The sequence below is a fragment of the Salvia splendens genome, chromosome 6 (assembly GCF_004379255.2).
Source record: "Salvia splendens isolate huo1 chromosome 6, SspV2, whole genome shotgun sequence".
Classification (NCBI taxonomy): Eukaryota; Viridiplantae; Streptophyta; class Magnoliopsida; order Lamiales; family Lamiaceae; genus Salvia; species Salvia splendens.
Window position 1 is genome coordinate 11,747,498 of NC_056037.1, and position 19,093 is coordinate 11,766,590.

The window sequence follows — 19,093 nt, forward strand, 5'->3', positions numbered from 1 at the left end:
TTTTCTATCAATCATTCCACCATTTAACTAGAATCTGAGAAAATTGTCCCATGCAAATACAATACAAGATATGGTTATGTACATAAATGCTCCTGGAGCATCAGAACAAAGATAGAGACAATTCATAGTCCTGAAAATAATCATTTAAAACAATCATTCATAACAGCAATTTTCTAGCTATGGAAGTTGCAAGCTTAGAAATTGCAGTAAAACAGACATTTCATGACAGAGAACATCATCTGCCAGGAGAGGGGATTGGAAACTGAGCTCATCAATTACCATCACCAGTAAGGATTAGTCAGCTGTCCAACTCTGTTCAACAATTTCTCGCACCTTCCTGTTGTATTCCCGTTTGTTCTCACTAAACAACCTTCCAGCTTCAGAGTTTGCAGGTGAATTTGGATTTGGATCGCAAAGCAACGACTGTTATACAGAAATGAAGAGTTTAACTGATTAGCATATCCCCAGTGGAAGGAACACATTTAGCATGAGCATACAGTTTCCAGTGAAAAATTGAAAATAACCTCTATGCATGCTTGGATTAATGCATCAAAGCTTAGCTATGTCCATAAAAAATTTAGTTTCTTTAATAACAAAAGAATAAGATTGCATTTGTACTTCTTACCTGATACTACTGATGTGCATTGTTAAACTAAAAATGACGCGAAGCACACAGAAAACAAATTCGAGTTTCGCCTTAGAACAGTTCAAAAAACAATCAGACTTTTAACATAACAAAATTTCCCATCACTTATTTGGACAAAGTACATTTTTAATCGGTTGGAACGTTTTATATGCAACAAAACTTCAAAGCAATTGGAATGGTGGATTTTAGATTAAATTAGAATCATTAGATTACACCAAAAAACCAATTTACTTTATGAACAAAAAGCTTATATTACAAAATAGTACAACCTTATAAAAGACATAATAATCTACATGTGACTAAAAATCTATTCATCTTGCACAGCCCAATTTATAGCTTCTTAAAAGAAACCTCCACATTCGTTTTAGTCTCTTTGTCATTTCATTCTTTCAAAGATCAAACGCTCTACTATTGATGGTCCATTGATCGATAGAAAAAGAGACAGCAATTATTTTCCCTACTACAGTACCTGGATAGATGTAAGTATAGCAGCTACATCATATATAGGACTCCACTGATTTTGCAAAATATCCAAGCAAATGCTTCCATCTGCATAAACTGATGAGGAAAAGTACATCAGAAGAGCAAATATGCCCAGCCATAGACCTACTTACTGTAAAACATGAACGACCAGTTAGCTGACAACATAAAAAAACAAACAGATGGAGTATTCCGTGGGAATGTAAGTTCCTAGAATATGCATGGCAAAAACACATCCATCGACTTATCATTTTAGCTCAAACATATTTAAAAGGTAACTGGGATAAAAGTGTCAACCGAACAATTAACTAGCTCTAACTGGCGGCTGGCAATTAGCTGTCACTGAAACCACAACAAAATTGATTGGCAATGGTTAGAGGATCTTATAACCAGCACGTTTTCACATTTCTTTCATTTTTAATTACATGTGTTATATATTTTAACTTTTAAAAGTGCAAGTTAAAAGTTATACTCTTCCCTCCCATAATTCATGACATGAATTCCTTTTAGGCCGTTTCATACAACATGGCATGTTTTCTTTATAATTAAATCACCTTAATTACTGAAACAGCTTTATATAATATAAATTCATCACTCCACTTTACACCATTTTCTAACTCTCCTAGATACATATGCCAAAAAAATGTGTTGTAAATAATGGGAAGAATGGAATATTTCGTAAGATGTAAACTATTAACTTTCCAAAATGTATATAATTTGAATTATACTATTACTATAGGCTGTTAAGTAATACAAAGAAAAATCCAGGCTATATTTGTAATTTTTTTGTTCAGGATAAAATATCACCATGAGGTCAAAGTTTGTGATTAAGATCGATGATTATTAATTACCTTGGGTCGAGTTGTTAGAGATTCATTAGAGTCGGAGTCAGATTAGAAGTTCTGTACATTAGGGTTCGGCACAGATTAAGCCACTGAAGGATAGTTTTGCTGAAAACCATAACAGCGATCAAATACTATAGTTACAAACTAAAGCGAGCACACAGCACAGAAAAACTATCCAGGCCTGGCCTATATTTTTTATAGGGAATGTTCAACTACATCTTTCATTATTTACATATCAGGAGTCAGAAACTTTATGTTTGCCACTAGTAACTAGCTCTCGAACAATTTACAATTTCACAATGTCCACTATCAGTCTTGACTTAGCAAACAATATAATGGGACAACAGCAAAGAAAAAAGTAAGCAATTACAATTGAAGTCCTTTAAAACTACCATATCCATAAATGGTTGAATTAACTTACTATTGGGATGAAACATTCGGGATATAAATCGAACAGTTGGGGGCTTATTTGGGTAATCCTCACTGAACTGAAGAGTCAGCTTAAACGTGCCTGAACACAAACAGTACCATCATCAATGCAAATAATGAGAAACACAAACGATGCAAAAAGAAAGAACCAAAAAAAGCATGCTACACAAGTAATGTAAAGTGGAACCAACTGTCATGCTATGATTATTTATGATATGATTTCAAAAACAAAATATAAAATTATAGTATAATCATTATTGTAAATCTCTTTCAGACTAATGGAAAAACGGATTATGAAACGAGATTAATTATAAAGGAAAAAAAATCCTAACCCCTTGGGGATTTACATGGAAAACACAATTTAAGGGAAAAAGAAACTATGGTACAATTTCACACAATTTTTTTTTGTACTTTACCCTCCGGTGTATCATGACTGATAACAATCAAGCAAGCATTAGAGCATCCGCAACGGTGGCGACGGTCGCCACCGCCGTCCGCGCCAGCGAGCAGCTAACGTGGCGGCACGGGATTGGGCAACGGCATAGCCGTTGCCTTCAAAAAAAATTTTTTATTTAAAATCGGTTTTTAATTAAAAAAACCGATAAAAAATAAAAAAAAATTCACTTCCCAAAAAAATTATAACCGTTTATTACCGTTTTTTACACTTTTTTTTATTTTTTTATTTTTTTCCCCCCAAAAATACACACTTTCATCTATAAATACCCCCACTTTCACACCCAAAAATTCACATCAAACTACACAATTCTCATCTTCATTCTCCAATATCTATTCTCATCTTCATTCTCTCATATCCATTTTCATCTTCATTCTCTCATACCCTAACAATGTCCGGCCAAGGCGATGACAACCCGCTCTCTCACGGTTGGAACCCCGAATGGTTTGGTGCACAACCGTTTCCTAGTCCGGAAACGGAATATTCGGCCCCTCCTCTCACCCAAGATTCGGCCGTTCCGGGTGGCTACCGGCCATACCCAATAGACGACCAAGGTGCCTCCGAAGGGCGATACGGGTGGACACCGGAGCCTAGGCCGACCGCCCCCTCCCAAACTCCGCCGGCTCCTACTCGTAGCGGTGTCCGAACACCGTACACTCGGTCGAAGATGGATAAATTGTTCAAGGCGTACTTCGAAATCTCCGAAGATGCGGCGGTTGGCACGAACCAATCCGGCGATCATTTTTGGTGGTGCGTCTCTCGCCGGTACAATGCAAACCGGCCGCCGGGAACGATCGAGCGCAACGAGAGTATGGCGCGCAACTGCATCGGCCGAGCCAACGAAGAAATTGGCAAGTTAAATGGCTATTTCCTCCAGGAGTCGAGGAATGCCGGGAGCGGCCGGAGCGAGGTCGACATCATCACTGCCGCGCTGAGCACCTACCAATCCTTGAACGGTAAGTCGTTCAAGTACCTCAACGTTTGGCAAGAAACGCGGTTCCACCCGAGGTATATGTGAGGCGTAACATCCTCCTCGAGCGGCTCCTCCAAACGGTCAAGGTCGGTATCCCTATCCGACTCTGGCTCCGAAGAAGTGGCTAGCCAACTCGCCGGAGCTAACTTGGGTAGCCCCGACGCCGGACCAAGCGGTTCCCAACGCCGACCGCAAGGAAGGAAGGCGGCGGCCGACCGCCGGCGCTCCGCGACTCCATCGGCCCCCTCCCCCGAACCCGCACCCTATGTTCCACCTCCACCCCTGAACAACTCGTTGTGGGGCCCTTTTGGCCCAACTCAATATGGCCGATAGGTCAACTATGACCCCCCCACGCAACTTCAAACGCACGAGGACATGATATTGGGTCTCAAAAAACAATTGGGGTTGGTACCGCCGGATGCGTAGTCTTCCTCGGGTAATATTAGCCAATAATCATGTAATTTTTAATTTTTAGGAGTTTAATTATGTAATTTTTAATTTTTAGTATTTTAATTATGTAATTTTTAATTTTTAGGATTTTAATTATGTAATTTTTAATTTTTAGGATTTTAATTATATCTTTTTTATTTTATTTGTAATTTGTAATATTTATTGTGGTTTTTTAATGAATTTTAGTATTATGGAAATGTTTTTGTGTAATTGAATTTTAAATTAATTGTGCTCGTCCTTGCGGAAGAGCACAGCTGTGGGTGTTGTGCTCTTGCCAGAGAGCAGGCAGAAAAAGTGGGGTCGGGCCCACAACCGTGCCGCTGGCAAGAGCACGGTTGTGGATGCTCTTAGAGCAGAGAAGTTAACATACGCATTTCAAAATATGTATAAATAATTAGATGAGTGCATATTCAATAACATCTGTTTAGAAACAAACTAGAAGAAGTAATCTTCTTACCTCCATCCCAAGGAGTATCATCTGGGCTGTAATTCAAAGATAGTAAGAAATATCAGTGACAAACATAGTCCGACTCCTTCGTCATCAGTTAGTACGAAATGATTACTTCACATTACATACCCAAATATTACTGCATTCCAGAGCATAATGTTATTATCATATGGAGCCCCGCTGATGCCAGCGGGAGGATCATGCTGCAACCGCTTGAAATCTCTCATCAATCGCTTCCTAGCTGGCGTTGACATCTTAATTGCCTGCAAGTAACACAAGTCAAATACACCATTTCCCCCACTGATACTAACACCCAGCTTGAACCCAATGTAATTTCCTTAACAATCAAGAGATGACAACAAGCCGAATTATTAAATTGTATACAACATCCCTAATTCAAAGTCTACCAAATTAATTTTTCTTTAAACGAAGAACATTTCCAAATAATAAGAGAGAGATAACAAAGATAACATTTTCCCACAGAATGGAATACCAAACACGAAATTAACCGTCAAGAAAACCAAAGATCCTAGATCCACGAATCCACGGCACAAGTATATAAACAAGTCAACGCCAAAAAAATCTAGGGTTCCTGTGCAGTGCAAATAATGAAATCATATGGGAAAAAACGAAACCTGAAATTGAGAAACGGCAGTAGGAGTTTTTCCCTCTCGCAATATATTACAGAGGTGTACAAAACAGGAAAATTAATCTGCAAAGTTAGGGATTCGGTGCCTGAGCAATATGACGTAAGAAGTTGTAAATGAGAGGGATTGAGTTGGCGTGATATGTAAGCCAAAAATCTGTGGGGGAAATTTGTATGCAAGTTGAGATCCACATCATTTCTGACATGGAAATTCTAGACTCTTGTTGGAAATGTATTTAGTATTTGCGCCATTAATAATGGCATGTTGGTGCATAAGAGCATCTCCAATGATCGGCTAGCGGACCGGCTAGCCGATTCCCGGCGTTGGCCGGTCGCTAGCCGAACCATTGTAGGCGGCGAGCGGCAAAACGGCTAGCTGATCGGCGAGCTCTAGCCGATTCGCGGGCTCTAGCCGATCCGCTAGCGGACATTGTAGGCCCGGAATCGGATAGTCGATTTTTTTTTAATTATGTAATTTTTTTTATAATTAACTTTTTTTTAATTTAAATAAAATTATTGCATTTTCTCGTATCTGTGTCGTAAATTTAATTCCGTATTTGCGTGATTGTAATTTTTAATTTTGTAATTCCGTAATTCGTGTGTGGAAGAGGTTTTTTTAATCATGTAATTTTTTTTATAATTTACTTTTTTTAATTTAAATAAAATTATTGCATTTTCCCGTATCTGTGTCGTAAATTTAATTCCGTATTTGCGTGATTGTAATTTTTAATTTTGTAATTCTGTAATTCGTGTGTGGAAGAGGGGTTTTTTTAATCATGTAATTTTTTTATAATTTACTTTTTTTAAATTTTAAATAAAATTATTGCATTTTCCCGTATCTGTGAAGTAAATTTAATTCCGTATTTGCGTGATTGAAATTTTTAATTTTGTAATTCCGTAATTCGTGTGTGGAAGAGGGGTTTTTTTTAATTATGTAATTTTTTTAATGAACTTTTTTTAATTTAAATGAAATTATTGAATTTTTCCGTATATGTGTCGTAAATTTATTTCTGTATTTTGTGTGATTGTTAATTATTTGTTTTTAATAATTTTGTTTATTGTGGCTGGGCTATTACTTGTCCAGTTGCTTGTCCTGATGATGTGGCATGAGGAGTTTTAGTGCTGATGATGTGTCAGGAAGAGTTTGTGGCTGAGCTATAACTGGGCTATGGCTGGGCTATTCTTATCGAAGACGCTCTAACTGCATATAGAGGGAAGTTAGTCCAGCTTAAAATCAAATCCATGGACGGCTCTGAATAGCTCGTTAAATTTGGAAGATAAAATATGAAAATTTTAAATATGAAAAGATTGCAATCCGATTAGCTTGGCTGACTCACAATCCCACGGGTTGAGCATAGGTATAACTATTATCTATTATTCCTTCTTATTTGACAACAAATTCGATATTTAATTCATGAACTTTTATAATATATATAATAAAATAATTTTATAAAATAAAATTAACCATTTTATATTTCATACACATATTTGTTAAATATTTATTATTATAATAATAGACGTGTAAACTAGCAAATTCAAATGATATATTTTGAATCTAAAAACATGCTTTAATTTTTTTTTAAATATGCTTATATTTTATTTTACTTATTCAAATCTTAGTATTTAATCAAGATATGTTTTAACCATATATCTTTAAAATTATTATAATTAAATGGTTTACATTTCATAAATATGACTAAATTTCATAATTATGTATTGGATTAGTCATATGATGGAGTGTGTAATAAATGAAGTGAGATAGTGGTTGTTGGAGTGTGTAATAATTTAAGTGAGGTAGTGGAAAGTGAGACCCTTTTGACTTTTTGTATGTTTAGAATTTTGTTTTGTTTTATTTTTATGAAAGTAATGGCATATGAGTATAAATTTGATGAATAATGAGGTTAAATTTTATGTCTAAATATGGTAGATTCTAAATGTGACTCTTAAACTGGGACGGACTTAAATGACAAAATGTAACTTTTAAACTGGAACGGAGGGAGTATTAATTTTATTGGTAGCACCCTTATTGGTCCGCTGGCCAGCTGAAAATCCTTATGTTTATGGTTGAAAAATTTTAATCCGATAAAATCGCAATCCAATTAGCATTCACTCAATTAGCATGCGATCTGAATATGGTTGACCCGAAATCCACTTTGAGGTTTGTGATTGGTTCTCTTCAAGTGGGCTTAGAGTATAGTACTAGTGTGCTCACCATCGCTATCAACTTATACCTCGCTATAGATATTTATAACTTTTGTCCAAAATGTTATTGTCTCTTGGAAGTTGGCAAAAACCAATTTTTAGAATAGAAGATAGAGCAAATGGTGGATTTTGTGAGCTTATGTGGGTTTACTCCAAGACTTCAAACTTATTTTTTGAATTATTTTTTATAATTCTCTAGGATTCATAGGAAGAGAATATGAAAAGAGTAGAAATGAAAGAAAGAAGATGAAGATGAGGAAATGTGGATGAACGAGGGTGAAGGGGATATTTTTACACTACAAAAAAAATGCATATTAGTGACGGAATTAGCGACGGCAACTGAAATTTCAAGAATTAGTGAGAGATAAGTGACTGAAAATCTTCGGTCACTAATTGGTGACAGAATCGTCCGTCACTAATCCGAATTTTCCATCAGCCACCTTATATTTCTGTCATTGTAATCTTAGTGACGGATTTATCCGTCACTAATATTTTTTACTAACATGTTTTTTATTGACGGATCTGTCAATAAGTAATCTGTCACGAAATCTGTTAAGTGCCTAAATTTCACTGATTAGTGACGGATAATTCCGTCACTAAATTGCGATTTTTTTGTAGTGTTATAAAGAAATAATTTATTTCAATTTTTTAAAATCATATACCCTTGTTTTCATTTATTATATCTAATAATTTATTTTTATCTAATAAAAATACCAACAAATTCTATAAACATAATTATATAATGGTGCAACAAACTCTATATAATTAAAATTAATGAAAAAATATGCCGAAAATGATAGCAGGGAGATAGACACAAAATGCGGACCATCGATTTTTTTTTTGAGTTACACTCCTTTGATCAATATGAAAATATATGTGAATCCTTTGCTCTTGTATGCTAAACTCAAGGACTAAAACTTACCTATAAAAAGTTAAGTAAAAATAAATGGAAAAGACAGATGGATGAAAAAGTGTAATATAAAAGGATAACGTCTTTGTGAACTTCATTTATTTGTTCAAGTCGACTGTTGTAGAAATTAACGTCACCCTCTAATTGTATGACGAACATGATTTGTCACAAACGTTTTTTCTTGAAATTTGGATATTCACATCCAAAATCATGAATGCATATACTCGAAGCAAATGATGCCAATATACATCACGATATAAAGCGGCTAATTATTGTGATGTAAAACATATTCGAAGTTTTAATTGAACAAGAATTGGAACTTAGCATTGCTGAAAAATCTTTTTGACTCAATTAGCCTGACGTGTTAGCTCGAAATTCGAAGGGTTAGGATTAAGGTTGAAAAATTTTAATCCAAAAAAATCATAATGTGAGTAGCTCGAATCTGAGAAGGTCGGTTCGATAGACATCCCTAGTTATATGGTATTGCATTTAAATTAACACCTGAATCACAAATTCTGCATCATATCTGATTATAAAACAATTGCACTAGACATTGAATCACAAAGTTTGAATCATATCTAAAACACAATTGCATTGGGGATCTTAAACAATATATTTCCAAAAAAATATAAATTCGAATCTTACAAAATCAAGACATGGATCTCAAAAAGATTAGTAAACTGAAATTCTAACATTGATATAGGGAATCTGGTGATAACAGATGTAGGTTGTGTGAATACTAGTAGTAAACTAAATAAAGCATGGTTTAACAGGGTTCTCCTACAATACAATTAAGTACACCTGTAAATTTAGTCATTTCTGCTGTGTGTATAGCTGGAGCGGCCAGAATTTTGTCATAAAGTTCAGGATGCTTCTTAGTCCAATCTCTATCTCCTGATTCGACAAAATACGCCCCTCTCAGAAATAGGTCTCCTTCTGATACCCATGTCCATGTCATCCACTCTGATTCTGGAGATTTCTCCCTTTTTGTCACCTTCAACATCATGGAGTAATTGACTTGTAATTCTTGATGATTTGGTGATGCAAATTGGGTTTAAATGTGAAAATATAATAAGTAGAGTTTCGTACCTGCTTGGCAAAAGGGTGATCGGCAACAAATCTGTTGCCCTGGCTAATGATGGTGGGATGACTGCTTCCACCAATGGCATACATTTTCCAATGAGTATAGTCATTGTTAACAACATGAAAATAACCAAATCTGCACCTCGGCATTCTCTGCACCATTCTTTTCCCAAAATGGTTGAAAGCTACCGTAACTTGCATTTTATCATCATAAGTAGCCATATCATTTGCACTAAAGAGCAATGCCTGCCAAAAAATAACAAATAAGAGATATATATATATAGGGATTTGATAGTAATTCATGAGTCCATATTATGATTGATATACTATACCTCATCGTGATCAGTGAAGTGGCTGTTGGTGATGCTGATGCCCGTGGATCCCTCGATGGCGTCGATAAGGCCATCGGTGCAATTCTTCATCGAGACATGATCGATCCAGATATTCTGTGACCCAAAGATGGAGATGCCGTCGCCATCGCTGACAGTGCGGAAGCCGTAATGGTCGACAGAGTCTCTAACCATGCCGCCGCTCTTGCTTAAGATGTCGTGGACTCTTATGCCGTGGATGATGACGTTGCTGACGAACTGGATGGTGATGCCGGCGCCATAGGCAATGTCGACTCGGACGCCACGCCCGTCAATAGTCTTGTCGCCCTGCATGATCAGCTCCTGCTGGAGGGTGATGAGCATGTCGCGCTCGAAAATGATCCACAGCGGCTCCTTCTGGATCACCGCGTGCCGGAGGGTTCCCGGCCTAGGGTTTACCATGTCGTGGTCGGTGTAGTCCGTCACCACATAGATGTCGCCGTTCTTGCCGCCTGTCGTCTTGTATCCAAACCCTAGCACGCAGTCCGCCAACCTGAACCGCTTCTTCGCCCACCTCGGCCGACATCTCCAGCAACGGTCGATTGGGTTTGTCGCCATGCACGGACCCGTGTAGCCCTTTAGTAGCTCCCTTCGAGTGCTATTTTCCTTTGCATTTATTTCTTCCACCTCTTTTACTGCCCTGCACAAACGCATCACTCCAAATAACTCTATTTCATTTTCATATTAAAAAAAAAAACAAATACTACTCGGCTTACTTGTTGGCATGAACATTCAAATGACTAACTATGTGTTCAGGGACGGGCTCATACGTCTCAAGTGTTCGATTCCATGACTCCTCGGATCGCTTCTTCCATACCTCATCCCATTCTCCAATATTACCATTAACGATTTCTAAAATCCAACAACAACCAAATAACACCATTAACAACCATGGATATATCTTTATTTCTCTCATTTTCTTTTCTATTTGGCCTACAACTTATCTTGATCGAACTTCGGGTTCAGACTCTCCATTAGCTACAACATATATGTTTCGAGTTCGAGCGAGGTTGAAGTCATGGACCTTTTGTGTATAATAGAAGATGATATGCGAGCGAGAGTTTCTAAGGTTGAATTCAGGTAATGCAGTTTTCAACCATCAGTCAAGGTTTACTCTTCCTAATATAGAGACGGTGGGGAAGTTTTCTGTTAGACAGATCGTTGCGTTGCTTCACAATTGTTTTGACTATTTCAATCTACTCCAAACTATATTTATATCACTCAATAACTGAATTTCTTTCAAACAATGATTAATATTATCATTTTTCTTATATAATGTCACACCCCAAACTAGAGATTTTTATAAAAAAAAATCCTCAATTCCTACTAAGTTATTTTCTTGAGAATTTGCAACAAAATAACTTATCGCAACTCAATACTAAATCAATGTGGAATTTGTGGCCATTTTCAGGAAGACCAATCACGTTATGTCGCGGGCCAAATATCCACTTCCTAAATTGGTGGCCCAATTTGTGTAACCCTAGCCACGTATCACTCGCTTGGTGGTTTGAGCTCACTGACTCTTTTTTACTCTCGGTGACTTCTCTCTTCCACTATTCACTCATTCCTCCCCACCCTCTTCTCTCTCTCTCTCTTTCGAGCATTGCTTACCTTTCACAATGCAATTAGGATTTCCACTCTATTGTTTCTTGCCTCCTCTCTGTGTGCGCGCTTGAGGATTCTTTGCCTTACTCTTTCTTCTTTGTGAGTGTATACTCTGCAAGTGTGAGGGATTTGTGGTTTCTGGTCTTAGAGTTAGACCGATTGTTAGTTCTTGTGGTGTGCGAGGAAGCTTCTTATAGTGTGAATGTTACTGTGGAGGTTTGAGGTTCCATTTGTGTGGCGTCAAGTGTGGATGTCGATCTAAGGTTCCAATGTGATCGAGTTAGACAGATTGAGATCTGCCTGTGTCTTCCCTTGGTGCAAATCGGAGTTGGCTGGATATTGTTGGCCAGATATCAAAGGATCTGTGTCGCTGTACCTGGTGCAAGCCGAACCACTTTGATATAGTGTTTTACTGCTCTGTTCTAGTTCTTATATCGTTTATATTGTGTATCTTGAAGTTACTAACGATTTACTTCATGTTTCCGGCTAACTCTCTCTTACCCACTCTCATATCTCAACTATCAAATATATTCTTTAATCAATATAAATAAAATGAACAAATTTCAGAAACGGTTCTATATAAATAATATGCCACTCGGGGAGCATTAGGTTGTCACCACTAGAGGTGCCCACAGTTTCCGGTTCCAAACCGGAACCGTGACAATTTTTACGAACCTGAACCGTCGTATTTGGAATCGCGGGCTAGTTCCGGCTCAAGATTTTACGAACCTAAACCGTCACCAAACTGCCAGTTCCGGACGGTTCCGAACTGCAGGTTTCACGGTTCCGGCGAGGTATCCGAGGCGTCAGCCGTTGGCAGCTTTTTCAGGCGGTTTTTTGACCGGAACCGGTAAAAACCGACGGTTAACTGTGAAACCGGCGGTTCCGCCGGTTTAACCCCAAAACCGCCGGTTTCGATCGATAACCCCAAAACCGCCGGTTTCGATCGATTTTCAATTTTTTTTTTTAATTCTGATTTTGAATTCAAATTGATCTATTTTCCCCTCTATTTTTGAGATCTCCGGCGATCAGATCTACTATCTTTTCGAATTGAGTGCCACCTTTGGGTAGTGGCACTGCCCGCAGCCTCTTGCATTTTCTCTTCTCACTTCCTACACTGGACATAGCTAAGATTGAGCAAATAAAAAAGGGATTGTGAAGAGAATGGTGGTTTGAAAAAGTGAAGAAGGTGAGTGTAGTTCAGAATCGGCTGAATTTAAGTAATGAAACGACTGTATTTATGGTGAGAGAGATGAGAGGGGAGACGGTAATGTACCTTTTTAAAATGATCGTTGATAAAAAAAATCAATTTAACCTGCGGTTATAACCGGAACCGGCGGTTTGGATTTGACTATTTGATTTGGATTTATGAGGCAAGACAACACTGGTAAAACGTAAAAGCAACCTTACGTATCTATTCTTGGGAACTGATCGGCTATCGAGAGTTTCCGATACTCTGGATAATGGCTAAGGAGATTTTCACCGTTTCCGCTTCGACCGTCGCCGTTGAGCAAGCTTTTAGTGTCGGCGGTTGTGTCCTAGATGACAAAAGAGCAATCTCTCCAACAAAAACATGGAAGCCATTATGTTACTTGATGATTGGGCAAAGGCGGACATAAGAGCACAAGAGCCGGATTTCGACTTCCGTGTAGAGAGTGATTGCGAAGACTTTTCCACCGATGACGAGGTCGGAAGCGAGGGCGCTTTACAATATCAATGACCGGGGGAGGGGGGTTGAATGGCGAGCACGACCGACCAAAAAGGTAAGCAAGGTAAGAGAACTACGTGGGCTTTGATTCCTCAATAAAATTGTGGATACGTAGGTAACTCAACTTAAATTTGAAAAGTTTAACTTTGAAAGTTTAAGTTGAGCTCAAGCCCTTTTCAATTTTTTCCTTTCCCCCCCATTTCATGTTTTTTTCATTTATGTTCCGACGATACTTGTAAATTATATTACATTGTTGTATACTTGTATATGTATTGTAAATTGTAATGTATCGTTGTCCGTTACAACTCAAATTCAATAAAATTGATATGATTTTCACATTATTCGTCTTATTTCAATTTAAATTATCCATTGTCTTGTTACAATTTATTGTATAAGTCCAAATTTTAAATTCCATAGCAAAAAAAAATTGCCAAAATTGAACCGGAACTGTGTGAACCGTTTGAAAACCGGCGGTTTGGAATCGAAACCGGAACCGCCGATTTTCGAACCGGAATCGGAACTGGAACAGTGAAATAGCCTCACGGTTCGATTCCGGTTCCGCCTTTCTCAAAACCGGAACCGGCGGTTCCAAACCGGAACTGCCGGTTTACGAATCGTGGGCACCTCTAGTCACCACCATGTTTATAGTGACATTATACCACTAATCCTAGCCATTAGATCTATAAGATGAACGCCTAAGATTGAATTGATGAAATAGAGTTCGGATTGCATTCTTATGTGTTGGATATTGTAGGTGTGGGTATTTTAGTCAATTACAAAAGAATTAAATCAAGTACAATAAAATAATACTCTCCCCGTCCCGGGTTAGTTGCACGTTTACTTTTCGGTACGGAGATTAAGGAATGAGTAATTACTGTTTTAAGTAGAATTGCTAATAAAGTTGGTGAATTTTAAGGTCATTTTTTATCCAATATTTTCTTCCAATCCAAAATTAAAACTGAAACCCTATGAATCATCGTTCTTCTCTTGTTCATCCAATATTTTGCTTCCAACCCAAAATTAAAACTGAAACTCTAAATTTGGGGCCTGAATCATCGTTCTTCTCTTGTTCATATTGTCCCCATATCTCTTCTCTCAATGGTGTCCGAGACGGACACCATCATTCCTGACACCCCCCCCCCCCCCCGTTACCGCAGACGTAGCCCTCCACTTAGATACCGTCATAATGTGAATCGACCTCTTTTCAGAAGAGCTATTGTAGCCCCAATTTCTAATTTAATAAATGTCATTAAATTAGCTTCAATTAAGTGTAATAAGGGAATTTTAATTTTTACTAAAAATGGAAAGAGTGCAAATAACTTGGGATGCCCAGAAAGAAAAATAGTGCAAGTAACACGGGACGGAGGGAGTATGTAAACTGCAAATACTACTTGGTTACACTGCAATCTAGTAAGATAAAAACCTGTTACGAATGTTGCAGGCGCGTAACACAACAATATTCACAGAGTAACACTGCAATGTGCATAGAGTAACACTGCAATCTGGCAATAGACTAAAAATAGAGAATGTCGATTTTTCCATTAAATATTTTTTTATGCTCCAATTTAATTAAATTGGGTTGCCACGTGGCAGCTTGAGAATCACACGATTTTTAGATCTAACGGCCTAAAATGGTGGTATGTGTTACAATAAAGAGGGTTGTCATATTAATACTTCCCTATGTCACCCTGTCCGATTTATTATTTTGTGACAAATCAAGCTTGATATTTGCCCGAGATTCCATTGTATATGCCCCGAAAGTCCCATTGCCTTTAAAAAATGTCAACACAGTGTCAATGGTTGATGTTGTATTGACAATGTGTAGACATTTTTTGTTGCTGTTATTTTGTCATATATTGATATTTTCTAACGATCCGGATCATAATTTAAAGTTTGTACAATATTTAGAATTTGCATTTTATCACAGTCCTATATGAACTCCTATATGTTCATGTGCATATCAATGCTTAGTTATATAACTAGAAGAATAAAGCATCTTATCTTCAAATATTTCTCAACTTTGATTAGAGTACTCCTAAGACTTTCATCTCTCTTCTTTTTTCTACCTCCTTTTTTTTGGCTAAACTGGGAGAACTCTAAATCTAGATATGCATATAGTCTATAACTGAGATATACATGAAATAACTTAGATATTTTCAGTCACACTCCTCACACGTGTATTGTTACAAATAAAAGAAGCTTTTCTATTATTATTTATGTTCTAATATCTGAAATACTAAAATAATAATCACTAATATTCTCTAACCATGCGTCACTAATTTGCATGGAATAAAAGAAAAGGAATAAATTTACTATTTTGTCTCTACTACCTTATAAAGTAACCACACATAAGACTATCATAACTAAATCATTTGGCAGCCATAGAAATGAAAATATGATATGTGATGATAATAAAATATGATAAAATACAAGATGATGTATATTATATTTCGGATAAGATGATGTATATTTTGGATCAGGATGTCACCAGATGAGATAAAAGAATTCTAGGAGATAAAAGAATTCTAGGTTGTTGATACAACTCATTAGTAATTTTAATTATTTAGTTCCATGTTCATTCGAGTCGAGCTCTACTAAAAGTTATTTCTATCGTGTATCAATACTCATGCCACAGATATTGTATTGACACATAAAATATAAACCAATCAAAGTCATCACCGATCAGAGATTAACAATAATCAAAGTAACAACCACGCAGTAATAAATTATGGAATAATTAAAGTAAAACGAGTTCTGAACATTAAACAAATAAAAAGAACTACATAGAGTCAATTACTTTCATCCACTAGGATTCTATAAATTTAGTTATCCTTAGATAGATAATCCAAATAGATAGATAATTCTATCTAAAAAAACCTAGATAAAACCCGAAAGAATTAATCTTGCTCTAGGTTGATCTCCCTGGAATTTTATGCTCCTTTGACAAACACAAAATTTGCATGATTTTAAGGACTAGATTTGACTAGTTTTGAATGTCAATCATGCAAATTATTGTTCTTAAATTGCATATGGTATACATTTGGTATTTTTGATGTGTTTGTTGATAAATGATAGAAAAAGGTGCAAAAAGGCCAAGGTGCAGCATCCTCAGTTCAAGCCGAGTTTCCTGGCAGTTTTGGAGTCCAATCAGTGATGAATGCATATTATTCTCTTTCTCTTCAAAAGAGCTTCGCGTGGATACCTTGAACGTCTTAATCAGAGTTCTGTAGAGAAAGTTATGACCATTCTACGAACATTGCGCAGTGCAATCAAAGCTGACTGAAATTTAGGCGGAAATTTAAGGAATAAAATAAATTATTGCCCAAATCTCTCCCATTTCTTGTAGGCACGAAAAACATTAAAAATAAACCTTTCTTCAGCCTATAAATACCCAAACCTAATTTATAATCTGCATCTCGGAGCCTCCAATCCTTCCCTTCTACACATTCTTCCATCCCATCTTCACACTTAAAATCCTCCACCCTCCACTGGAGCGGAGCTTTGCAGATCTAGGCAAGAGAAGACTGAAGATTGAAGATTCAAACTTTGGGTTTTATAAATTTCTTTCATATCTCGTACTTTTATTGTTTTTACTACTTGTCTATGAGTAGTTAAACATCCTTTGTAGATTTTTTGGTGAAGACTATTATGAACATGTTTTGATTTATTGAACTGAACCTTTTCCTAGCTCTTGTGATTGTTTTGTTTGTTCTTGTGCTTTTATTGTTCTTTTGTTTGGCCAACTTTAGAACTATGTCCATTTAACTAGATTAATCAAGAGATAGCTAGTTTTATGTGGTAAAAGGAACGAGTACAACACATAGGTTTATCTGCACTCGAGAGAGGGGATCCTTTGTGAGGGCTTGAGTCTTATGGACTTAAGGAGTTAGAATCTAATCTATTGTAAGAAGACTTTGATAGTTAGAGACTAATCTACAGGGTAGGTGCACTCGAGAGAGGGATTAGCCTAGAATCGCGACTTTCCTAATAATCCATGAGACACATAAAGGTAAAAGTTCTGTGAGATTAATCATCACTAGGTCGTAGTAGTTGAATCCTAAAACTCTACATTCTTTAGTTTGCTTTGTATTTTTTTGTTTTTATACTTTCTTTTATTTGTTTATATTTTTCTCTAGTTTAATCAATCAAACCCAAAACTCTGTGTCTCTAAATAGTATATGACGCTTAGTATATAATAGCCAATTGCAATCTTATTTCCTGTGTTCGATATCCCGATACTGACCTCTAGCTATACTAGATCTATCCTGTAAATTTGCAGGTATTTTTAGTGCTAATAAATAGTGCATCATTTTTTTGGTAGAAAATGGAGGAATTTATGTTTAAGGTAGAAGATGGAATTAAGGATCTAAGATTGGTGAATAATATGAATTAGGTTATAGGGCATTTATAGTCTTGAAAAAGGTTTGGGGAAGGTAAATTTCATGCCTCATAGGTTACGGAAAAGATTTAGCTTCACAAGGTAATATCTTCTTTCCGTCCTTGAATTTCCGCCCAAATTCTTGCCAGCATTTGACAGCAATGCGTGATGTTCGTAGAATAGCCATAACTTTATCTAAAGAACTCTGATTGAGAAGATCTAGGTACCAAAGTGAAGCTCTTTCGAATACAAAGAGAATGGTGTGTAGAACGCCTTGATTAGACTTCAAAATCGTCGGAAAAATGGGTATGAACTGAGGCTGTTGTGTGTAGAATTCCCAGCGGTCCGCTGGAATGGGCCTGACCTCTCTGTGCAGCTTTCAACGACCACCGGAAAGGGTCCAGCGGGCCGCTGGGTTGCATTTTTTCAGCTCTATTTTGCACATTTCTCACAAAATACCAAAATAGATAAAATATGCAAATAATGGACATGTAATGCAACTTTGACACTCAAAACGGACCAAATAAAAGCCTTAAAATAGTGCAAAATCTGAGCGTATCAGCTGACGAGGTGGACGTCGTACCAGAAGAGGAGAGCTTCAGAGGCGTAGAGGGTGAGCTGGGAGAGGCCGAAGAGCAGACTCGAGCAATGGTTGTGAAGCAGACTGTGGCATTTTGGAACTCGAAGCCCTTGCATGTACAGAGAGATGTTCTGTTTTGGCATCCAGGCCGCTACCATTCTTATGATGCTCACTTCTTCTCCTTCGATAATGCTCTTCTACGCATACACCAGGCCGCTACCCTTTCAGCGCTTGTTGTTGCACATATCAACCAACAACTTAGTTCCTAATATAAAACAAGATCGAAATTAAGAACATTCTTTCTTTATATAGTACTATATTAATAAGGGATGATAGCTTATAAATCTTTACAAGCTAGCAATTCTATATTAATAGTAGTATCACGCATAATTTTTTTGTTGAAACCATCAGTGAGCATAGTTGGGTTAGACACAGACAACTATGAAAGAACCGAGCAGGTATCATGTTCTGCAACACAACGAATATTTTCTCATAAGTGGTTTATACTTAGAGGGCCAACGACAGATTAGAAATGGGTAGGATTTAGGGGTTTGGATTTATGGTATTTAGGGCATCTGCAGCATGTAACTAGGACTGTGGAGAAGTGTCAAACAACTCGTAGGGTTGCTAAATGGTATCAACGGCTGAAATTGCTCCGAGAGAATAGAACCCGCTTAGTGGAATACCGACCCAGTTGAGTTGTCCGCTGATATTATCCAAAATGGGACTTTCTTAGTTTTGTTACCTTTGAAGTCTGATATCTTTTCAAATAAAAAAAACCCCTACGGCTCAGTTTGAGGCATCTCCCACCATTCCACACAAGTCATAACTCATATTATGAGCCACCAATACATGGATACACCGATCTAAGATTGATCAAGTAAAGTA

The 19,093-nt window shown here is 37.1% G+C and overlaps 2 protein-coding genes across 2 annotated transcripts; both read right to left on the reverse strand.

The window, feature by feature from the left end:
- LOC121807420 (ubiquitin-conjugating enzyme E2 2-like) lies at positions 1-5,531 on the reverse strand. Its single transcript, XM_042207646.1, has 6 exons — positions 5,361-5,531; positions 4,855-4,988; positions 4,735-4,760; positions 2,393-2,482; positions 1,116-1,204; positions 1-423 (listed from the first exon to the last, which is right to left on the reverse strand). Exons 2-6 carry the CDS (start codon positions 4,977-4,979, stop codon positions 295-297), a joined length of 459 nt encoding a protein of 152 aa, XP_042063580.1. The 5' UTR covers positions 4,980-4,988; positions 5,361-5,531; the 3' UTR covers positions 1-294.
- Positions 5,532-9,049: 3,518 nt separating this feature from the next.
- Positions 9,050-10,957, reverse strand: LOC121807176 (probable pectate lyase P59). Its single transcript, XM_042207382.1, has 4 exons — positions 10,651-10,957; positions 9,899-10,574; positions 9,573-9,812; positions 9,050-9,477 (listed from the first exon to the last, which is right to left on the reverse strand). The coding sequence occupies exons 1-4, from the start codon at positions 10,848-10,850 to the stop codon at positions 9,250-9,252; spliced, it is 1,344 nt and encodes a 447-aa protein (XP_042063316.1). The 5' UTR covers positions 10,851-10,957; the 3' UTR covers positions 9,050-9,249.
- Positions 10,958-19,093: the final 8,136 nt, after the last annotated feature.